The 23,335-nt window shown below is 37.6% G+C and overlaps 3 protein-coding genes across 3 annotated transcripts; 2 read left to right on the forward strand and 1 right to left on the reverse strand.

The window, feature by feature from the left end:
- Positions 1–1,858: 1,858 nt before the first annotated feature.
- Positions 1,859–2,835, reverse strand: setd9 (SET domain containing 9). Its single transcript, XM_014991719.2, has one exon. It carries the CDS (start codon positions 2,754–2,756, stop codon positions 1,920–1,922), a length of 837 nt encoding a protein of 278 aa, XP_014847205.2. The 5' UTR covers positions 2,757–2,835; the 3' UTR covers positions 1,859–1,919.
- Positions 2,836–3,226: 391 nt separating this feature from the next.
- On the forward strand, positions 3,227–10,735 carry dcun1d1 (DCN1, defective in cullin neddylation 1, domain containing 1 (S. cerevisiae)). The gene is made up of 7 exons (XM_014991720.2): positions 3,227–3,463; positions 4,611–4,824; positions 6,099–6,267; positions 7,003–7,133; positions 7,211–7,293; positions 9,990–10,086; positions 10,187–10,735. Exons 1-7 carry the CDS (start codon positions 3,461–3,463, stop codon positions 10,261–10,263), a joined length of 774 nt encoding a protein of 257 aa, XP_014847206.2. The 5' UTR covers positions 3,227–3,460; the 3' UTR covers positions 10,264–10,735.
- A 1,077-nt stretch (positions 10,736–11,812) lies between these two features.
- On the forward strand, positions 11,813–23,271 carry ccdc39 (coiled-coil domain 39 molecular ruler complex subunit). The gene is made up of 20 exons (XM_014991717.2): positions 11,813–12,042; positions 13,152–13,271; positions 14,549–14,695; positions 14,769–14,927; positions 15,005–15,097; positions 15,854–15,982; positions 16,077–16,268; positions 16,355–16,458; positions 16,570–16,702; positions 16,970–17,164; positions 17,273–17,437; positions 17,530–17,667; positions 18,792–19,000; positions 19,825–19,942; positions 20,030–20,189; positions 20,309–20,415; positions 21,546–21,686; positions 22,241–22,420; positions 22,497–22,585; positions 22,911–23,271. The coding sequence occupies exons 1-20, from the start codon at positions 11,917–11,919 to the stop codon at positions 23,089–23,091; spliced, it is 2,886 nt and encodes a 961-aa protein (XP_014847203.2). The 5' UTR covers positions 11,813–11,916; the 3' UTR covers positions 23,092–23,271.
- The last annotated feature ends 64 nt before the right edge of the window (positions 23,272–23,335 follow it).

Consider the following 23,335-nt stretch of genomic DNA (forward strand, 5'->3'; position numbering starts at 1 on the left):
ATTGAGTAAGTTAACTTGTGGCATTTCAGTGAGCGTAACTTAAATTAGTAAATCTGAGCATGTAGTAATGATTTAAACAACACCCAAAGCTAATTATTTTTGTGCATATGAGTAAAACCCCCAATATATTCCAGAAGCACATTCTTTAAAAGAAAATGTCTTTACTGAAACAGCTCTTCGCTCCTGCTTTTTATTTGTTCTATCTACTCAAACTTTGACAGAAATCAGTGATATTTTTGCCCACCATTTTTCAGAAAAACAAACACAAGCATACGCAAGAATTCACACTCAGCTAGAACGAGATGGTCGTGAAAATGGATGCATAGCTCACTCATGGTACAGTTTCACAAATATACTGTACATCCCAAAAAATAGCTAACAAGTGCTGTGTGGGTAGTCTTGCGATCAGAAGGTTGTAGGTTCGTTTCCACTCTCCTCCTGCCATGTTTCAATGTGCCCTTGGGCAAGACACATAACCCCAAATTGCCTACCGGTCTACGTATCTGTGTATAAATGACTGCATAGCTAATTTCTGTTGCTGTGGGTTACCTGTCTGAACAGTCCCAGTCATATTACTTCAGTTTGACTGAGCTAATTTTTGAAAATGTTTTTACCTCAAAAAGCCCTCAACTTATTTACTTCAAGTGTTTAGTTTAACTACATAAAAAAACCTAAGTTAAATCCACTTGATTTAATTAAAGTCAACATTGTAATTAACTCTACACCTCGTTTGGACTTTGTGTAATTGGGTGTTAGCAAAACCTTGATCATGCATCTTTTTCAATTAAATGCGGTGCTATAGCTTATAGTGTAATAAATCTTTGCTATCTGTCAAGTATGGTGTACGTAGCGTTAAGCTGTTGGGATGTTTCACTGCTTTTGATACTACTGGTGTGCCACACGAGTTGGGTGGAACAAATGATAACGTAAGGACTACCCCCAACTTCTACAAGTTCATCCAAAATAAACAATAACCATATAGACTGTGAAAATGTTGAAAAAGTGTGTTCCATTAGGGAAATCAACCCAAACAGGGCCAAATTTGTTTTGGAATAGATAAAGCGGGCTGACAGTACATTTCTGTAATGATCAAAACTCAAACTCATGTAACTTTTATGAAAAACATTTGTTGAAACTGTCACGATATAGTGACATGGGATAGAACAGATAATCTGTGAGAAACTGATCTCCTCAGTTTCTCAGTCCATCAGAAGGGGTTTCTGATGGACTGAAGGAGGATGGGCTCGTAGGGCTGATAAATTGTACCAGGATACATGGCAACTGTTGCTCCTTTGGGTACGAACCAGAATCCTCTGGTGACAAACAGCCCGGTTCCTGCAAAGGCTAAAGAGCTGGGCCTCCTCTCGATGCAGAATCCCAGAGTTTGAAACAGAACGTCTCCTTTGTTCTGCTCCTGGTGAAGTGGAAACCGGGGCGTGAAGTTCGTGTGGGCTCCCAGGAGCAGCCCCTGATCTCCTCAGTTTCTCACAGAGGAGATCAACTTCAAACAAAAATTTACCAAGTAATTTCGGTCTAGTTTCTAGTGCAAATATCTTAATGCACTTGAAATAATGCATTAACTAGCTATTATTTAACTTATAACAAGACATTTTTCCCCATGTCATAAGTGAAATCATTTTAGCACATTTATATCAATATTAATGAATTATTGACTCTAAGCAATCATCTGATGCTTAAACGTTACTTATATGTTAGTTTTGTCTCATTTCAAGTGTACTATATTTGCACAAGAAACTAAACCAAAATTACTTTTTTTTTGTTGCAGTGTACCACAATGCAAGTGAGTATTAGGTCAAATAAAAATCGCAGTGGATTAATAAAATGTCGGGAAGCCTGCTTATTGTGTTAATTGTTTGTTCTTTATTTATTTATTTTTGGTAAGAAAATTTGGAATATTTTCAGCGCACAATGGTGTAATAGTTGGAGAAAAGTTCCTCTCCTGCTCTTATGTCTCTGAGCGACACCAGAACCACGCAGCGCAGAGGTCTCTGGGTACAGTGCTGGCTGTAGTTGACGTTTGGCAGATACTGGCGGAGCTCCAGGGGAAAGCTGTCCGGGACGTCGTACTCCTGGTAGCAGACATTGGCGGGCCTTTCGTTGGAGCAGTTGTTGACGTACTGACCCACGGCCAGTGGGTTGAGCGGACTGTCCGTCAGCCAGCTGGCGTCACTTGTCAGGTATGGACCCAATCTGTCCCTGCCACTGCACGACCTGAACACCATCCTGGAGATGCCTCTGTCATTCCCATCCACCAGGACCCCGTCAATACAGCGGAACACGAAGGGGTTTCTGATGGACTGAAGGAGGATGGGCTCGTAGGGCTGATAAATTGTACCAGGATACATGGCAACTGTTGCTCCTTTGGGTACGAATCCTCTGGTGACAAACACCCCGGTTCCTGCAAAGGCTAAAGAGCTGGGCCTCCTCTCGATGCAGAATCCCAGAGTTTGAAACAGAACGTCTCCTTCGTCCTGCTCCTGGTGAAGTGGAAACCGGGGCGTGAAGTTCGCGTGGGCTCCCAGGAGCAGCCCCCCGCTGTTCCTGAGGAGGGCTCTGAAGAGCCCCAGTAGGCTCTGTGAGACCTGCTCATCTGGGATCACTTTGTCTTCTGAGGGCTCCGTCACCCGCCGCAGGGTCTTCTCATTCTTGGACAGGTTAAACACAACCCAGGGCACGAAGCGGTGTCTGTAAGATCTCCATTTCTCCCGAAACCGCCGGAGAGCCGCTGTAAACATCCAGGAACAAAACGGGACAAGGAAGCAGTTTGCGTGCTGTGTTCACGTTGCCTCAAAAGGGAACGGAGAAGTACGTCACACCCGGTACGGCGCATTCGAGCTACAGGTGGGAAAATTAAAAATAATAACAATAAAAGCAGGTCGGAAACCATAGTTTGCGACGTAGGTGATCATTTGTAATGCTAACTACTGGCAGAAATAAAAGTGAATTGTTAGAAGGGCAGCTACATTTTATATACGCTACATTGTATATAAACATTTTTGCCTTGCGTTCAGCCATGTTGAACACTAGGCTGCTTGAACGCATTCCATTTTGCAAGAATTTTGTAAAAACATTTCTATCTTTCGCTTTCTCTCTCTACACCTCTCTTCCCTTACTAGAAACTCGACACTAGGTATTCCGAGCACAATTTGAACGCACTCGCGCTCTTACGTCACTTCCGAAAAGTTTTGTATCAGTTTAGCTTTTTTAAAAAAATCAAAAACTAACATAAGATGTTTAATTGTCTGGGTTGAACAGGTATATCCAACTGTTTAATACAACTTATAAATATAGTTTCACATTTGACACGACTGGCCCTTCGTGTGTGTTTTACTTTTATTTTGAAGCGTAACTTTGCAACCGGAAAAAAGGCTTGTAGTTCAATTTGTAAAAACTCAGTTGCTAGCTGGATGGGAGAGAAGAAAGTCTGCTCGAGACAAACATGGTAAGAAAGTTCTGTCTTTTTTGGTTTCTAATTTGAATAGTAGTAGTTTGAGTGGGTTCAATAAGGCACCTCTCTTTACAATAGCGAAAACAAACGTAGCTCGTCTTGTTAGCGTAAGTATCTAACCCCCCTATATGTATAGTTAGCTTGCTCTAGGGCAGGGGTGTCAAACTCTAGTCCTCAAGGGTCACTGTTCTGTAGTTTTTAGATGTGCCACAGGTACAAAACACTGGAATTAAATGGCTTAATTACCTCCTTCTTGTGTAGATAAGTTCTCCACCGCCTTGCTAATGACCTAATTATTCTATTCTGGAGTAGGGTACAGCAGAGGCACATTTAAAAGTTGCAGTGCAGTGGCCCTCCAGGACTGGAGTTTGACACCTGTGCTCTAGAAACTCCTCATTCTACCAGTCATGAATTCTCGTGTCCTGACTGTTGTTCACTAACAGTAATGATAAGTTGACTGGTATAATATAGTACATTATAAGTAGTTTAGTGTAGCATTTTCTTAGTGGTTCTCCTTCCAGTTAGCTCGCTGTTTGTGTAGTTATTGTTGTTGATGTAGCTAACTGCTAGAAGTACCACAGTAGATTTTTATAGACTATATTGCACCTGTGAGATGAATAAGATTGCAGACTACAAGCCAAGCCATAGTGTTAAATTTCAATACCTAATCCTACACATGATCTCATTAAAGAACTGTCAGATATTTCTATAAACAAACTCCTAATTCTTATTGAAGGTGCTGTAGTAATTAATCATTAGAATCAGGAATATAACAATCTTAAAGTTAATATATGTGTGAAGGCAAGTAACCTGGTACTTTTAGAATTATAGTGTGTGTTTTAATTAAGATTGGAAGTAAGTACACTTAATAAACATGTGTATGTCTCAATGTGTCAAAAGTCAAATGTATTTTTAGTTATTTAAAGGTAATATTCATTCGTTAAAAATGCAAACTTATGTTAAAATTGTAGGTAATTGTTTTTCTTTTTCTTTGTCGTGTTTAAGTGCGGTCATAAGATATAAAAAGTAGTAATTTCATGTTTCTTGTGCTATATGGAGACCTTGGATTAAAAGAAAACATTTTTACATAATTAATAATTGCAGTATTTTATTGTGTGTGTTGTGTTTTTCTTCACTCCAGAACAAGCTGAAGTCCTCCCAGAAGGACAAAGTTCGTCAGTTTATCATTTTTACACAATCCAACGAGAAGACTGCGGTGGCCTGCTTGTCTCAGAATGACTGGAAGCTAGACGTTGCCACGGACAAGTTTTTCCAGAACCCAGAGCTCTATGTTTCAAATACTAAGGGGGGCTTAGACAAGAAGAGGCTGGAGCAGCTGTTCAACAGATACAGAGGTAAACAAGATGCAGGTTTTCCCCCAGTGTATTATAAGTCTGGCGGGCCACCAGGCTTTACTTGTGCCCCCACCAGGCTAAGCATTGTTTATTTATTTAAGACTTGTTAAAATGTTTGCAGTTTTTAAGGTATTAATATTCCCATCTTTCAATAATAGATAATTATCAAGTGATATTTTAAAATTTTCTGTCAACTTTAAACATTTTTTTAACTCAAAAAAACACAACGGTCTGCTGGATGAATGACTGCCCGAGCGCCCAACCACTGGGCTTAGTAAGTTTTCTGGGGGCAATCTTGGAGATGGACAACTCATGGTAACAACCCGCCCCCCCCTCCAAAGAAAAAAAAATGTTGGTTTAATTTAGTTCAGTCAACATATCTCACAGATGATTGGGCGAAAGTGGTGTTCATTATCCTGCGTTGGTGTTTGGTGCCACCTGAAGATGACCGTTTCAATTAAACCCATTTTCACAGTCAGTGATAAAGGGGAACAAGAGCATCAATCTTCTTTTAAAGTTTAGCATTTCCAGACATGAAATGGTTTGTGATTAAAGAAAAATCTTCTGGCGACCTTGTTCTGTTAGTTGACATTGATATCTCCGAAGTTTTAACAATAACGACAGGACCTCATCTGTGTTTTGGTTATTTTTTTATCGCTTTACCCTCTGATTCTTGTACCAATCAAGGTGTCTTTCAGACCCCATCCCAACCAGGTATGGTTTCTCCAACTCAACTTTGTGGTCATTGAGTTCAGTAGATGTCTGGTAACAAGACATTCATTTGATTCAGGTGGGAAAATAGTTCAAAATGGATGAGAAAAGAATTTTGCTGGCTTTATGTTGAAAAATATCCAAACAGAAATGACTCTGTGTTTAGGCTGAAGAAGAGTTTCAAATAAATTAAATATTTTATTTGACGATGGCAAATAAAATATTACCTGGTGATTGAAATTGGTTCAGTGTTCAAAACACTTTTCAGTGTAATAAGTTCATTTTAGGTGCAACAATATACTAACTAGTTATTTTTGCAATTCAACTCAATGGAATTTATTAAAAACTAGTTTACCAATTCTTAGTCTTTTTTTTTGCAGTGGCAGAAAGCATTGAGCATTCCTGTCAGATACTGTATTATAATAACTGTGAACACTGATGTTGATCAAGTTTTTTTTCTTAAACTCTGCTGTATCCCTTTAGCATAACAATGGTCAAATTAAGAACCAAGTACTTCTACTCATCTATGAAGTAATTCCTCATTTTTCCACTCCTGTTTTTAGATCCTCACGATCACAACAAAATAGGCGTCGATGGGATCCAGCTGTTCTGCGATGACCTCGGTCTGAATCCGGCCAGTATCAGTGTCCTCCTCATAGCGTGGAAGTTCAGAGCAGCAACACAGTGCGAATTTTCCAGACAGGAGTTCATGGATGGCATGACCGAACTGGGGTGAGAACATTTTATTATTTAATTGGGGGGGAAAAAAATCCTTTTGTGAAGCGTTTGTCCATCAAACAACAGCATGAGTTTCCATTGATCTTAAATTTATGCAAATTGGAATTATGAAAATACATCTGCATGCCAATTTAAAAAAAAAAAGAAAAAATCAGGGTTTCACCAGAAAACCTTGTGGTAGGGGCCCCAATGGTCCTCCATGTTTTTGAGTAAAAATGTTTAAAGTTCAGAGGAAATTTGGAAATCCGACTAGACAATTACGTGTTGCAGGAAAACAAGTGTCCAAAAAATGTTTCATCTAGCCTATTGGGAGCGCATGTAAAGCCTGGTGGCCCGCCAGGCTTATAATAGACTGACATTTTTGTGTTGGAATTAGTTTTTTGGCTTAAGTTAAAAGTAGTGTATTTCAACAGAAACATATTTTTTTTGCATCATGTTTATCACATGACACGTGTTGTGATACACAATTGGATGTTGCTACTGGCGAAAAAGACAAAGAAGACAACAAGAAGTGACAGGAGGATGACAGGGAGGCATGATTTTTAATAACAGGGAGGCATGATTTTTAATAATGTATCGGTTGATAATGTATGTCTTATTTAATCTAAATACCGCAATTGTAAAATTGTATATTTTTCCCCCCGACATTAGTGGAATACTGACAAACTTTTGCGCACATTTGTAATGAAAATGCTGTTAGTGAAACAAATCCTTTCTGTTCTTTCACAGGTGTGACAGCACAGAGAAGCTGAAATCTCAGCTGCCAAAGATGGAGCAGGAGTTAAAGGACCAGGGCAAATTTAAAGGCTTTTACCAGTTTACATTTGATTTTGCCAAGAATCCTGGTCAGAAGGGATTGGGTAAGAATCGCCTGCGTTCCAGCATGTTTGTTTTTTCTGCCGTGGATCTACTGACCTCCTGCTGGTTTTCATCACAGATCTAGATATGGCGATTGCATACTGGAATTTAGTCCTGGCTGGGAGATTCAAGTTCTTGGATTTGTGGAACCAGTTCTTACTTGTAAGTTGAAATTCTGATATACATCTAGCTGGAAATTTTCTCTAAAAGTTAAAAATGCACGCACGCACAAGAATAATTATATTTTTAAAAAAAGTGAGGAAATTTGGAGTGCAGAGCTGAAGAGCTTAATATAATGTTTCAGGTTTAAAGTGCTTTGATAGAATGTATTAAGATTTTATTAGGGGTGCAAAAATAAATTGACTGGCCTGTAAATCGACCCTGATTTATTTTTTTTCTTCCTCTTTTTAATATAGATATATTCTTAAACATTTGCAATACTCACACCAGTGTTGCCAACTTAGACTATTGTTATATTTATTGACTTTTCCTTCCCCCAAAAAATCGGCAGGTCAGGCTTTTTATAATCGATCCCAACCAGAGAAGTGAAATCGGTGCACCCCGAAATTTTATGCAGTAGATCACCTCAAGTTGGTCCTGAATGCACCCTGCCAGTGCTGAACCACAGTGGTGGCAGCATCATGCTGTAGGTGTGTTTGTCTACAGCAGGGATTTGCTATTTTATAAGGAAATGAGCAGCCACTTTAGTCTCCTGATAGAGATATAACCCAAACAACCTGGACTTATAATTATGTGCCACTCTTTCTGGATTAATTCATATATAAAAATACTTTTTACACACTTTTATTTGCTACTTTGTGTTGGTCTGTTGTTTAAAACACTGAAGTTTGTGAAAAGGTGAAACGTTTCATCATGTATGAATAATTTGCAAAGTTGATGGATTTCAAGTTGTTTTTTTTATTTATTGTTTTTGACATTTGAAAATGAGGGATTTTATCCCCCCATAGAAGCTCCAGTTTTGTTCACCCAGATAACAAAACTCCCAGTCCCAGTACACACAGCCCTGCTAGACACTCAGCTCCTCAGTCTCATAGCTGTTATATATTCCTGCCAGTTGCGAAAGGAACGTACCTTTATGTTTTTTGAAAGCTTATCACGCAATCTGGCAAAATGAATCATCAGAAGCTGCCTGTTCTGTCCAGACAGGAGTGGACTCGCCAAAACAGAAAGAGTCTTGTCTCTAAACGAGGTCAGCTGGAAAGAATTGTTTATCAGGACATTTCTGATGTCAATTGTTCATGCCTGGCTATACATTAGGAACAAATGTTTAATAATCATATCTACCTAGCTTGTTCATAATATATGCTAATTTGACTCTTTTGAGCTTTTTATCATGTTATAATTTTATTCCCTCATTGAAAACATACTGGAGTGTTGCCTTAATTCTTTTCATGCATGTTTGAGAAATCCTTTAATCTCCCATGACAACCACTCAGCTGTGAAAAATGTCTGGATGGACATGGCCCCACTCTCAAGACAAAGCTCCTTCTCTGAGCTGCAGTTTCCAGGTTTACAGCTTCTGCCTCACAGCTCCTTCAGACTAGCCAGCAGCAATTAGCAAACACCTGGTGGAACTGCAGAGCTAAGTATAGGAGCTGCTTTTCAGTTAAATGTTTTAAAAAACATTGTTAACAGAGGAGCCATGTTCCTGAAGGCAGAGTTTCAGCAAGAGCAGGAGTTTTTAAAGAGACAGATGCCCAATATCAAGGTGTTAAATATCAAAGTCAAAATTCTTTTAAATTATATTTTATATGTATTTTAAAAACAACTGAAGACAACTTAGTTGTCTTCTGTGAACACTGGCTTTGCAAGCCTGTGAACAGTGTCGTACTGAAACATGGATGTAGCAGCATCACATTGTAGGGATGTTTTGCTTTATCAGGGGCTGATCTAGAACATAATGCCAATATTTTTGGGGTGTCCATCAAAGCGTAATCTTAATCTAGTAGAAAATTAGTGGACAGAGCTGAAAATTCGTGAGTGAGCGACGCAACATGTATGTAGTATTTTTATTTTTAATAGTGCAAATACTGAGGGCATATTTAGAAACTTCTGAATTTGAGGAAAATTTTAATACATATTCAAGTAGTTTAGCAAATAGGAAGTAAATGTCTTAGTTCTTGCTCATCTTAAACAGAAAGTTTAGTCTGATTTAATGTCGATCAAAAATGTAAATATCAACTGTATTTGTTTAAACATTAATTAGCTTGAAGTTATCTTTCACAAAGTGGGGAGAAAAATCATATTTTGTCATTTGCTGTCTACTTCTTGTTCATCACAATAACAAATTTTGCTCGACGATAAATTGTCCCAGAGGTTATTGTGATAAACATTTATACTGCTGTTTTGAGAAGAATTTCAATGATGATGGCATAAAAATGTAGAAACACATTCTCATAGATCAATACGATTTAAATTTAACAGTAGAACTGGAAGACAGTTTAAATATCCTAAATAAATAAAACAGCATAAATGACAAATAAAATGGATGATGAAGTCTCTATAAACACAACTCTTTCAAAAAAATGGAAGTTGAGATCAAAGCACCAGACTGAAGACTTTTGTCATCCAGTTTTTGGTAGAGTGACAGAGAGAGAGAGAAAAAAAACAATAGCTTGTGGAAATAGAAATGTTTGAGTTGGTTTTAATTTATCATGCAATTAATTGACTTACTTATTGTGACGGGCCTGTTTCTGGTTTCTCAGTAGTATATTCATACATGCAACTACCTGTGAAGTTTCTCTAAAGCAGTGGGTTAAAATGAAAAGTCAAATGGGGGAAAATTGTGCTTAGACTAGCTTTCTCCGTAATTGCTAATATTGTGCATTTGATTACAGGAGCACCACAAGAAATCTATTCCTAAGGACACCTGGAATCTCTTATTAGACTTCAGCACAATGATCACAGATGACATGTCGAATTATGACGAAGAAGGTCAGGGAAACTGCTCACCCAATGATCCGGATAGAAAATCCTTCAACGGGTTTTTTTTTTTTGGCACACCCTCATGTTCTGCCTTGTTCTTCCCCAACAGGAGCCTGGCCCGTTCTCATAGATGACTTTGTAGAATTTGCACGGTCGCACATCGGGACCAAAAGCTCCGCAGTTTGAGGTTCAACTGATGGAAGAGTTCACAGCTGGATGGCTTGTTGAGCACGCCACGCAGGGATTATGACGCCTTTCAAACACTCAGGACTAAAATGTTTTTTCACATCAGAGACTTTATATAAGTGTGTTTGTAACCTGCAGAGGAAAAAATAAAGGCCCATCTTTATTGTTTGTGGTTGATGAGTTTAAAGACTTCAGGATGTTTTATGTGCGCTCAAGCCAGCCGGAGAACCATCACCGTTTCCCGGTTACGGTCGTCTTTAAAGAACATGTGGATTTACTTTGAAATTCTATTGTAAATTCTTGGCTTCTTAAACGGATATTGTATTTTAATACTGATATACATTTATTGTTTTGTTTTTTTGTGTTATGATGCATTTGTATGTCAAGCCAGTTTAAAGCACTGGAATTTTTAAACATGGTACTGTTTAAAAATAATTAAGGGATAAATAAAAGTGACCATCTGCTCTCATTATTTTTTTAGCCTCATTTTAAGAAGTCAACTTAGTGGAAGCAGCATGAATTTAAATCATGTATATTCCAGTTTTAAATACAAATTTTTTAAACATTTTTGAATCTCACATTTGTGACATACCTATGGACAGACATTATATTCGATTCTTTAATAAAAAATAGTCCCTTGTGAACACTGAGTGCCCAACATGATACATTGTTGAACTTTTGCTATTTTTTTAAATGGCTCAAATGAATTTGAAACAATCATGTTGTTGCATGTATTTCATAATTTTTCATTTGCCAGTATTTAAAGGCTTATTCAAAAAAATCATTTAAGAACACAAGGTTATGTGAAAATCATATAAAATTAAAGCCATATTTAGTTTATATCTCTGCTGCAGTGCATCATGTGCTGCTGCACACAGTAATAAAACTACAGTAATAATGCAATTTTATATGTATTTGTTAAATTACGTTTCCTATTTACAAACAGTGTAATACTTATGTTTTCATTTTTAATTATGGAACACATGGTCATTTTATGATCATTGTTGCAAATTTTGGAACGTACTTAATTTAAGTTTCCAGTTTCATTTTTAACTGAGGGGTAGTCGTGCCACTTAAAAAATCAGTTTAATCTATGCATTTACCAAAAAAGGTGTATTTTTATTGTTAACTTGTAAAGGATGCATTTAGGTGATTGTGTCACCTTTTTGGATTATAACCTGTTATATTTCTTGTTGAAGTCACACAAAATAGGCAGTTTCTCTCGTTTATTTAGCCATTATATTGTCGGTTTTAATAACATAATTTGACTTGTTATAAAATCTATCACTTTCAGTTATGGTTAATATTTACAGACCAGACTTAAGAATTGTATTATTTAATTATTTGTAGTTACGTCATTTTCCCTCAACAATATGACCTAATGTAAGTATTAATTTGTAAGCAATTACAGACATATTGAAGTACAAATTTGATTATGAATTAAAACATTACTTTGTGGCACTTTTTTTTTATCTACAGAGGAAACGCAGCACGACGTTGGGCTCATCGTTTCTGATCGCGCGCAGCCCTCTTCTGGTGATGTAAGCGCGTGCGGTTGCCACGGGAGACTCCTAACAGTGTAAAGGACAGAAACTGCTTCCCTGTTGTTTCAGGACGTTTCGGAAGTCTTCGCTGTCAAGCAGGACAGAAAAAATGGCTGGCTCTGATTTTAATCAGTTTAATAACTCTGATTTAGACAAAATATTATATGAAATTGGCTGGGATTATACCTTTGCTCTTCCTGAACTGAACGATGCCAACAGAGCTCTGCTGGAGGAGGTAAGGCAGTCACGGACAGTTAAAACTCCCTCGATCTACCCTTGTACGCGCAGCATATATTTTACTCAAATGTATTATAAGCTTAAGCTAAGTATAGATATCTGTCCGGTGGCTAAATATGAGTATTAAAAGTAGAACTGTAGAAAAACAGGTCTTCAGAGTGAAATATTATAGCGTTTAAAAGCAGCAAACGTTTGAGAGCTAATTTATCAGTTATTTGAGAAGTAGAAGTAAACTCTTATCTTGCCAAACAATGTAATTTACATTTAATGTGTTTTTCTTTCTTGTTTAATTTGAAGGATATTTTGTTTATTTTAGGAAGTTGTTTCTCAGGCATTTTCTTGTTGTCTTTTGTTAACTTAATGGAGCATTAACTCTAATTGGGGCCTGCCATAGAAATACACAGGGACAGCTGTTTGACACATTTATCAGTTATATTTATCGGTTACAACTGCAGAAACGCAGAGTATAACTGACACTAACTGACGCTCCGTTAGAGTGTGAGTTAGGGTGGAGTTTTGACAAGAAGATGGTAGAAGATCAAAGAAAGTAAGAACTATATGACTCATGAAACTTGATACCCCTTAACTGACAACCACATTGGACTGTCAAAATAAGAGCATCACATACCCTCCAAAATAAAAGCCTTCACATTTTTCACAGCAGGTGATTACTATTTTTGTATGACCGGTTGTGGGATTAGTGAGGCCCTTTAAAATGAAGCCTACTGAATATTTCAAAATAAAAGCTTCAGTACTCCTCTCAGGTTTGTGCTGGAGGTAAGGTGAGGAGATGGTGGTGAAAAACACACTTTTCTGGGTCCAATAGATACTAAAGTAAAACAGGCTGAACTTAATTCAGCAAGAATAATTAAGTTTGAATTTCAGCATTAGAAAACTGTTTCCCTTCATCCTTGCATCAACAGTTCAGTATGCTGCTGGTGGTGTAATGGCATGGCATGTGTTTTTCTGTCACCGTTTGGACCCTATACTAATTGAGCATCAACTGAAGTCTACAGTCTACCTGTTTATTGTCATTCACCATGTTCATCCCTTTAACACTGAGGTTGTAGTTTCAGTTTCTGATTTCTATGGTTTTGTCGACAACAGGTTTATAAAGCTGAGATGGAGGTTCTGCAACATGGGAATGAAATTAAGGAAATTAAAGATCGACAGCATCTTATTAATGAAAGCCTCCAGAGGAGTACACAACAGCTGGTTAACACTGAGGTGAGTGTGTTGGAACTAACCTTATGTTATAAATGTACCACATACACTGGCTTTTAAAAGTACATGCCAATGTTGAAGTATCAGGTGATTGTGACTTAAAACAGCATAAATAATGGAAATGTTTCCATTATTACATTATGTACAATTTCACTTTAGAATGAATTCATGCATTGACCCAATTGCACATAAGTAAACTTACAGATTCAGCTTTTAGTCTTCTTGAGTTCCTACCTATTGTTATTTCTATTCTGATTAAACTGAAGTAGAGACATGCTTGTAGGACGTAGCCTCCCGTAGCTTACACTATCGATTGCACAGAAGTTGCAAGTCGATTTACAATCAGGAAAATCCTGAAACATTTCTGTCAGAATTATGCTGGATATACATGATGACACTGAATACCAGAGCCAAACGTTGTGGAAAATATAAGAAAACAGAAACTTTACAAAAATCAAACTTTTCTCCAACACTGATGAAAAGACGAGGCTCAACTGGTCAGAGAGGATGCCAGCAACACCAAAGGAGCTGTAGGTGTGTTCTAGAAGGGGCATACATGGCAATTATCAATTCAATTAAAAAGAGCTCCAACAACAAAGATATTTATTTTCTTTAATCTGTTATTCAGGTTATTCAACCATCAGCTTGGTGCAAAGTGCTGCCCTCCCCGTTTAGCTTTCAAGTGTTTCAGGATCCGCTGATCATTGATGGATCTTCTTTAGAAATGTAGAATGTGGACGCTGACTTTAGCATCGGGGACGTCTGCGCTGCTGCTACGTGTTTAGCGTTGAGATGCTACGTTAGGCTTGAATAGTTTCGCTGATAGGCTAACTGCTTTCAGCACAACTAGAACACAACCATCAATTTTTCCAGCCTCCCATCAGATCACTTTTGGAAGCAAGAATTAACCCCCTGTGAGTCAAGAGAAGTGGCTTTGTCATCCATAGCTGATGTTTATGCGTCAGAAATGCAGCTGTACCAGAAAGGGAATAATTATGTTACAATTTCTTATGCATTAAAATCTTACAGCAGTTAAGTCCTAGTCTTTGGTGTATTTTTCTGTTGAATTGCACAGGATATATGCGTCACTTTGTGTGGGTCAAAAGTGACCCACACAAATCATTTACCATTTCTCATGACACTCATACTGAACTTTGGTAGAAAGTTCAGTCTTAGTGTCAGACAGTGACACTGTCTGACTGTGGGTCAGTGTCTGTCCATTGCGTGGTGTTTTAGAAAGCCAAGTTGTGTTATCATATTGTCTGTTTGACTGCGTACAGACTCTGTTGAAGGCAAACGAAAAAGAGCTTGAGGTGACGAAGCATCTGAAGACCCTGGCAGAGAGAGAGCAGGACCGCTACAGTCAGCTGACAGCTCAGGCCAACAAAGAGATCAAGTCTTCATACGAGAAGATGGACAGGATAGAGGTCTGAACACTGCATGACTTGAAGAAGAGAAACCAATACAGCAGCTAAATGATTCTTCTTTCTGTGTCTTCAGAACAGCCAGCTAAAGGCAACGCAGACTCTGGAGGAGCTGCGGCTTCAGATGGACCTGGACCAACAGACCATGGAGAACCTGTTAGTGGAGGCGGCTAAAAAGGACGACGACTTAATGGTCATCATGAAATACACCCAAATGGACGAGCATAAGATCAAGGTTGTTTAGCAACACTTGCAGCTTTGGCGTCATCCATGTGCCTCCTCAGCTAACAAACATCTGTGTGTCTCATTTAGTCACTCTTTCTGAATATAGAGAAGAAGACTTTGGAGGTCAAAGAAAAGCGCAAAGCACTTGACAAAGAGCTAACAGAGACTAGGTCTGCTCAGGTAACGTAAGAACACACAGCAATCACACTGCTCATGTTACTGAATGTATTAGTTTGGTATGGAAAATATTGATCTGACATTTGTTTCAGTGTTCCATTTACTTTGTGGTCCTTGTGTCTTTTTTTATTTTTATTTTTTGTATAGCGGAAATTAGTCTGCATTCAGAGTAGGGGTACAACTGATGATGGTTTTCGGATTCGATCTTATCCAACGCTCTATTGATTAGATTGCTTAATCGTTTTAAAAATTACCAGTTTTTTTTTTTTAATTGTCAATATGCATATTTTCATTTAACCACCTTAGCTTTTAATGGCAACATGCAATAAAAGATGCAAATAAATAATTAAATTCCTTTTTAAACAGGAATATATATATATATATATATATATATATATATATATATATATATATATATATATATATATATATATATATATATATATATATATATATATATATATATCTTGCTGAAAAGTTACTTATAAGTTACTCTTGTCTTATTTCAAGTGTACTGAGAAAATTGTCCAAGAACCAGACCACAAATGCATGATAAGATTTTGTGCTTTTGTAGTGTTCTTTCAGCAAATGGCCTTTCTTTGAGCCTGCATATTGCAGTTAACCATTAATCGATTACTAAGTTATTTGACGATTATTTCAGTAATCGATTCATCGCGATTAAAACGATTAATAGTTTCATTGCTAATTTGGAGGCCTTCTTTGTAGTTCTCTATTATTCTGAATATTCTGTCCGTGCAGCTAGCGTTGGATAAGACCATAGAGAATATACAGCAAGCTCGCGCTGAGATCCAGCACCTCTTCCACCTGTGTGAAAACACCATCAAGCAGAAAAAGCAACTCGACTCAGACATGGAGCAATGCTCACTTGTAAGACTTCTACAGCTGGCTTAACTTAACTGTATTTCTACACCAAATGGGACTTTTGCAACAAAAGCTTATTGTTTTTTTCTTTTCATTACAGAAAATCGCTCAGGGCAGGCAGAAAACCAGGGAAAAGAATACCTGTGTTGCAGAAATGAAGCACAAGCTGGACACGGAGAGGAACAACAACAGAGAGCTGCAGAGGAACATCGCCACGGCAAGGATGCAGAAGGCCATCCTACGGCAGGAACTGAAGAAACACCAGGAAAACCTGGCCAGGATGCAGGTCGAGGTCAGTTTCTCAAAGCACACGCCGCTCATGTTTGCTTTTGTCATTCGTGATTTGAAATTTTTTTTAAAGACTTCTTTATCCTGCAGCTTGATAGTTACAAGACTACGCTGAATCAAAACAGGGGTGATATGAAGTCTGTTACATCCCAAATCGCCAGGATGAAGATGGAGATGGACATCAACAACGAGAAGTCAGTGAGATATGAGGAGGCATCTGTGAATCTAAGACCCCGCATGTTACTGCATGTTACTGCAGTGTGTGTGTGTGTGTGTGTGTGTGTGTGTGCATATTTGTGTTGTAGGTTACTAGAGAGTGAGGCCTACAATGCTGCGCTGCAGGAGAAGCTGAGGACTGTGACAGAGGGCGCTCTGAGTGAGGAGGAGAGAGCCGCTCACATGGAGCAGATCCTGCTGGAGGCAGAACAGGACATGAAGGTGTGCCACTGGGACATCGACCACTTGCTGCTCTTATCTGCTTCTTTCTTAAAACAAACAAAAAAACAACTTTATTCTCAGCTTGTCTGTGTCCAGATATATTTATTGACTTTTACTTTATTTTAACCTAAAACCAAATTAGCACATTAATCCAAAAAATATTTTAATTTGAAGTGTTTTTTTTCTTTTTTTTAGTCTATATTCGTCTTTATGTATGAAAAAGATTCACTCAGTCAGTCTAATTCCTTCCTTCCTTCCCTCCTACAGATGCTGGAAGCTCAGCAGCATGACCTCATGGAGGAGCTGTTCCGCCAGAAACAAAATTTCCAAAGTGCCAAAACGAAGGAGAAGAATCTAATAGCCTTGACGTCCAAGAATAAGTTCACCATCACCAACTTGCTGAGCCAGCTCACTAAGATGGAGAACACACTCATCAGACAGCAGATGATCAGCAACAATCAGGCATGTTGACAAAAAAAATCATATGCACAAATATAGCACCCTGCACTCAAACTGTTCGGCTTTTTCTACTTTGTATTTTGATTTCGTTCTCTGCTCTGCTCTGGGTAGGAGGCAAAGATACTGATGCTTCAGAGGAAAGTAGCTCAGCTGTCAGGTGCCATTCGCACCGATGAAAGCGAGATGCTGGAGGTGAAGGTTAATGAGCTGACCGCCAATCTGGAAGACAAGAAGGAGACAGCCAAAATACTCAAGAATGCACTCAGTGAATGTGAGGTCTGTCTGAAAAGCACTTCCGCAAAGATTTGCCTTTAAAGTTCCAGTGGAGTTATTACATTTTACATATGGCGAGTGTGTGTCTCTGGCAGATCGACATCCGCTGTGCGAAGAAAGAGATGGAGAAGTTAGAGACTCAGAAGAAAGACCTGACTGAGCAGGTTGACTGCCTGTTGGTGCTTTGTGTCAACAAAGAAAAGGAGTTGAAGAAGCTCAAACTGAAGAAGCAGGTGAGTGGCGTGCCATTCCAGATACCGTTAAATGTTATGCATCTAAAGAGGGAACAATGAACCAGGGGAAACTAACTCAGGAATAGTTTTTGGCTGGCTTAAATAAGTAAGAACTAGAAGTTACTAGAAGTTACATACAGTAAGAACTAGAAGTTCTTAAGTTACACCAGTAGCTTCCAAACATTTTGGTCCAGAATCCCAAAGTTGAAAGTATTCACTGGTCATATTATTTTTCTAACTTATGCTAAATCATTTTGTTGTGCCTTTTTTTAATCTGCTCAGTAATAAATTAAGCAAGCGATATTTTAAAGAAACAAAGAGGAAATTTATTTTGTCTTAATAAAAGGTGGGCAGATTCTTAAGTTTTTAAGTCAGTTTTTCTTTTCAGTTTATTTGATCTAGAAAGCTTATTCCAAGAAACAAAAGTGAGAACATTTTTTCAACAAAAACATCTGTTAACCAAATACAAAATTTAATACAAGTATTAAATTGCTCTAATTATTTTTTGGTAAAAAAAAAAAAAAGGTACTGGATATTTATAGTCCTACTTACTATTAAATTAAAATGAAAAGAAAGCACAGCTATTGAGAGAAACTACTTTATGCCAAACATCTTCTGCTCTGGAAGATGTTTAATTAATTTAAATTAATTAAATGTGTCAAACAATCAATTTCTTCGACTTTACATTTATGTTCTGCTTTGTGTTAATCTGTCAGGTCAAATCTCAGACGATGCGTTAAAAATTTGTGGTTTTAACATGAAGGAAATCTAAATACTTTTGTGGTGTGTGTGTTCATTTTTGCGTAAAAATGGGTGAAGTTATGAGAGCACAATGAAGTAAATGTCTTAGATGAGTCCAAAGCATGAAAATATTGAGTCATATTGAATTCAATCCATACATTAATTGTACTTTACTAGGATCATTATATCTCCTCATGTAGGATCATAAAAGGAATTATTTGAGAAGTTTTTGTTTTGAACTAAAGACAGGATTGCAGGAATGTCTGCAGTCTGGAAAAGCAAACTGGCTTCTTTTTCTTAGTGGCAAAAAAAAAGTGCATAGTGTGGCTATTGGGGGGAGAAAATGATCATGAAACATAAGTTATTTGTGTATTTTCCATCAGGATGGCTTAGTGAACAACAACCTTTTGAAGACAGAGGTGAAGCGCATCAGGGATATCATCTATAAAGACGCGGACAGCATGACGTCATGGGAGATGAGAAAGTTAGAGCTGGAGAAAGCCATGAAAGAGCGGGAGGAAGAGATTCACGTTTACTCCGAAATGCTCAGACATCAGCTCAAGATTACCGAGCAGGACAGGCAGAAACTGAGGTAAGAAAACCTGTTCTCTATATACTCTACATTTATTGTATCGTTTATCGTTTATCATTTATCATTTATCATTTATCATTTATCGTGAAAAAAGGTCTAAGCATGATAAGAATTTGATTTAACGTTGTCCTGATAAATTTCAGTTATTGAAAAAGAACAAAACTGACAGTATGATCAAAATTTTTTTTTCTAATTTCTCCATTGTTCACGAGAGCATCAATAAATATTCAATTTGAAAATATGATTAAATGCAGTCACAGTGAGCAGCTTAGTGATATTAATCACACTTTTTAAAGTAAGAAGCCTGTTTAAAAATGGGAATAGCGCTGTCAATCAATAAATCAGTCAATCGAGTGTATTTGTATAGCACATTTCAGCAACAAGGCAGCTCATAATCTTGAAAACATAAAAACATAATCAACACATTCATCAAACATTACATTTTGTCAAGTGCCATTGTTAAAAATCATCAATAAACATCAAATATGTTGGTCAATGTAACATTTATTATGGGTCAAAAGTAACTCTAAACATGTTTCTTGAGTCAAAGGAATTTAGTGTTTTGGCTGTTTTGCAGTTTTCTGTAAGTTTGTTCCAGATTTGAGGCGCATAGAAGCTGAGTGCTGTATAAATGCAGTGCCAGGCAGTTACCAAAAGAATAAATAATAATCATCATTTTCCTTATCACCACAATACCACAAAATATAACAGTAAAATTTTAAGACCATATCACTCATTGCTGCTGTTATTTTAATCGTTTATTTTACATTAAAAGTTTACATAAATGACATGTTAGGTTAATTTGTCCTCTTATTCTGTTCCAGCATGGAATTAAATGAAGAATTATCCAAAGTCGAAATGGTGAAGAACCGCTTTGAGATCATGGAAAGTTCACTGGCGGGCTCTGAGGGCGAGAAGTCCCAGATTTACTACATCACTAAGGTGAGACGCCTTTCACACGTACGGAGCCTGTTGTCCTCCCTGCACACCAAAAACGTCTTGAATTGTGCTGCGTGTTTTCTCCACCAGGCCTCGCTGGACAAGGAGGAACTCAGACGGAAGTCAGAAGAAATGAAGGCGCAAATCCATAGGATGGAGCTTGAAACCGAGGCTCTGAAGAACACCATCCAGTTGTTCTCTGGTCGCTGCTCTGATTACAGCACCAGCCTCAGCAAAGTGAAGAAATTCAGTACGTCTGGCGGGAAATTCTGGAAGCGGAAACGCAGCTCTTGTGCTTGTGAAAGTTGCGGGATTGCTGTAATAACCTTAAGTTTTGGTCAAAACCAACACTGATTATGTTTGTTTAAGGTGAAGAGTACCAGGAAAAGGTGCAGCTGGAGGAAGAGCTGAAGTCCGCCGAGAATACGCTGAAGTTTAAGAAGCAGCAAATTCGAGAGCTCCACCAGGAAATTCAGGTTCTGTGAAAAACAAGTCGGCTGATTCTCTATACGGTTTAGGCAAAAAGCAAGTGCATGTCAGAAACTGGTAATCAAAAATGTTAACATAAACTGAACAACAGCTAAATATTGCTTATTACAATGTGCGATTTATAAAAAAAAAGGGGGTTGGGGTGGAGAGACAATAATCTATATTAACCTGATTAGTGGTAACCTGATTGACTTGATTCAAATTTTTAATGGAGTTAATTGCAGGTCTGTAATTAATTAATCACATTTTAATCAAAAACCATTTTATTTTCAATTGAAAATGCCTTTTTGCTGCTAAAATATTGAATAAACAGACATATGAGCTCAACAATAACAACAGTTTTTGAAGGATGGAATCCATTCAACTTTCAAGTGTTTCAGGAAGCCCTGATCATTCATGTGACTTATTTAAAAAAATATTTTAGAAGTTTGAACTCTGTACGCTGACTGTTTAGCATTGAGATGCTATTCTAAGCTTGAATAGCTTTGCTGATTGGCTAATTCGTTTTAGCACAACTTGAACACAACAGTCGTTGTTTTCCAGATTGACTTTTGAAGCAGAAATTTCCCCCCACTTGTCCACTGTTGCTGTTTGCGGATGTCGCTTATGCATCACATTTATCTTGTCATATAAACTAATTAGACAAATACTGATGTTTTAGCACCTCTATTTCTGTTTATGATGATGATTTTCTGCTTACAACTAATAAAAACACAACGCTTAAAATTAGAATATTACATGAGACCAAAACAAACCTATTTTTAAAAACAGAAATGTGTGTTTAATGAAATAGCTGCTCAGAGGTTGTTATCTTCAAAAGGAACTTTTAATCTGACAAACAGAATCACTGTGATGTCTATTCTAAATTGTGGAATAGAGGTGCTGTTATCCATGTTATTCTTATTTGTGGTTCTCATTTCCTGCATGTGGAAATAATTGTTACTGTAATTCAAAATCCAAATGAGACTTTCATGACTACAATAACCCAGCTCTGGGACTCATATCACACCCGTCTGGTGTGAATCTCTGTCTGGGTGAAAGCCTTTGTGCCTTTTGTGTATATGTGTGTGTGTGAGTCTGTTTATGTGTGTGTCTTTGTACTGGCCTCCATTTGCAGGGCATGAACAACACCTGGGAGAGCCTCATGCTAGAAGAGAAGGTGGAGAAGGAAAAGATACATCACATGCAGGGTCTTATTGGTAATCTGAACAAAGAAGCAGCTTCTGCACAGGAGAGAATTGGCAGAGTCAAGAGTCAGGTTGGAGAAGAAGTTGTGACACTTTGATAAACACTTTTTACATCTATCTGTACAGGCAGTCTATCTATTGATGTATTGATCGATAGATATCTATAGCAATCTATCGATCGATCGATAGATAGATAGATAGATAGATAGATAGATAGATAGATAGATAGATAGATAGATAGATAGATAGATAGATAGATAGATAGATAGATAGATAGATAGATAGATAGATAGATAGATAGATAGATAGATAGATAGATAGATAGATAGATAGATAGATAGATAGATAGATAGATAGATAGATAGATAGATAGATAGATCAAAACAAAGCAAAATACAAATTATAAAATACAAAGAGATAATAGATAAGAGAAGAGCTGGATATGTATTCAAAGGATATCTAAATAAATAATCCAGCACAACTTCATATTAAAATTTTATTTGAACTTTGACCTCAAATTATCCTGTTAAAGTCTTGGTTAGATTTTGAAATGTTTGCATGAGTCACATTTCTGAGGTTTATCATATATTATTGTTTGTGTTTGTCCAACTGTTTGTTTTTTTAGTTCATCAAACTGACCAGAGAGATTCGCTCAGCACAAAGCACCAGCAGTGAAACTCTTGAGGAGCAAGACATCAAACTGAGAGAGTTAAAGCAGTTCAACAAATCTATCAACAATATGTTGAATAAGGCCATGCAGGAGGATCCTGATCTCAGACCTATTCTGGAGGAATGCTTTCAGAAGGTTTTGACGTTATTTAGCATGATTCAGGAATCTAGTATCATTAAATTTTACTGCTCCTCTCTTCTTTTTCTTTCAGGCCAATCTGCAGCTTCCACCTCCAGTCTCCACACTCAGCAGCCAGGGTAGCCTCAAGATGACCAGTGCTCAAAGCTCCCTGACTTCCAGGTCACACTTTACATCTGTGGTTTGTGTTGTAAATGTGTGACATAAATAGGCGTTCAGTTTGCTTTCAGATGGGAGAACTGTTGCTCTATTTAGGAAAATTGGCGTCTTTAATAGTTTACATCATGCAACAAGCAACTTGAATTTGAAAAACAGGAATTAGGCACACAAGTTGGTGTTAGATTTTTGATTATTTCTTATCCACAATATGAGAAAACCTCACTGTTGTTGCCAATCCATAGATAACCTGGGCAAAAATGAAACTGCAGAAATCTACAAACAGACCCAGAAAATTTCACAATTTTTGTGTCTTCCTGATGCTTTCCAGGTCTTCTGTGTCGTCATCTAGCAGCAGCCGTTCAAAATCTTTGTCTGTGTCTCCTTGGGTAAAAACGGTGAACCTGGACCTGGATCTGAGTGCTGCCTATCCTAGTATCACTTCTCCTACAAGTCCCAGCTCTCCAAGCAGCAGTGACAGCAACTCCTGCAAAAAGACGAAGAAGCCGTAGCTGATTTTGTAAAATCAAAAATGTTGGTTTTACATTGATTTTTCATTCCTTACAGATGTGAAGTTTTGTGGATTGTTCATAAATATGTAATATGTTTTGCCCAGTTTAGGTTGCTGTGGTTTTCTGAGTTGTGATTATCTATTGAACACGAAGATGCACCAATAAAAGTAAAAAGTTGAATCTTTTTTTTAATGTTTTTATGTTAAGGTGCTAAAGGCTAGAAAGTGCATAAATAACTTCAGTG

This window comes from Poecilia mexicana, unplaced genomic scaffold (assembly GCF_051168715.1).
Source record: "Poecilia mexicana isolate PSO_F unplaced genomic scaffold, ASM5116871v1 scaffold_17, whole genome shotgun sequence".
NCBI lineage: Eukaryota > Metazoa > Chordata > Actinopteri > Cyprinodontiformes > Poeciliidae > Poecilia > Poecilia mexicana.

Coding starts and splice junctions, on each gene's coding strand:
- setd9 (XM_014991719.2), bottom strand. CDS start 2,756: ATGTTTACAGCGGCTCTCCGGCGGTTTCGGGAGAAATGGAGATCTTAC.
- dcun1d1 (XM_014991720.2), top strand. Junction 7,134..7,210: donor TCCTGGTCAGAAGGGATTGG/GTAAGAATCGCC, acceptor TTTTCATCACAG/ATCTAGATATGGCGATTGCA. Junction 7,294..9,989: donor TGTGGAACCAGTTCTTACTT/GTAAGTTGAAAT, acceptor ATTTGATTACAG/GAGCACCACAAGAAATCTAT.
- ccdc39 (XM_014991717.2), top strand. CDS start 11,917: ATGGCTGGCTCTGATTTTAATCAGTTTAATAACTCTGATTTAGACAAA. Junction 14,696..14,768: donor AGAAGATGGACAGGATAGAG/GTCTGAACACTG, acceptor CTGTGTCTTCAG/AACAGCCAGCTAAAGGCAAC. Junction 20,190..20,308: donor CAGCAAAGTGAAGAAATTCA/GTACGTCTGGCG, acceptor TGTTTGTTTAAG/GTGAAGAGTACCAGGAAAAG.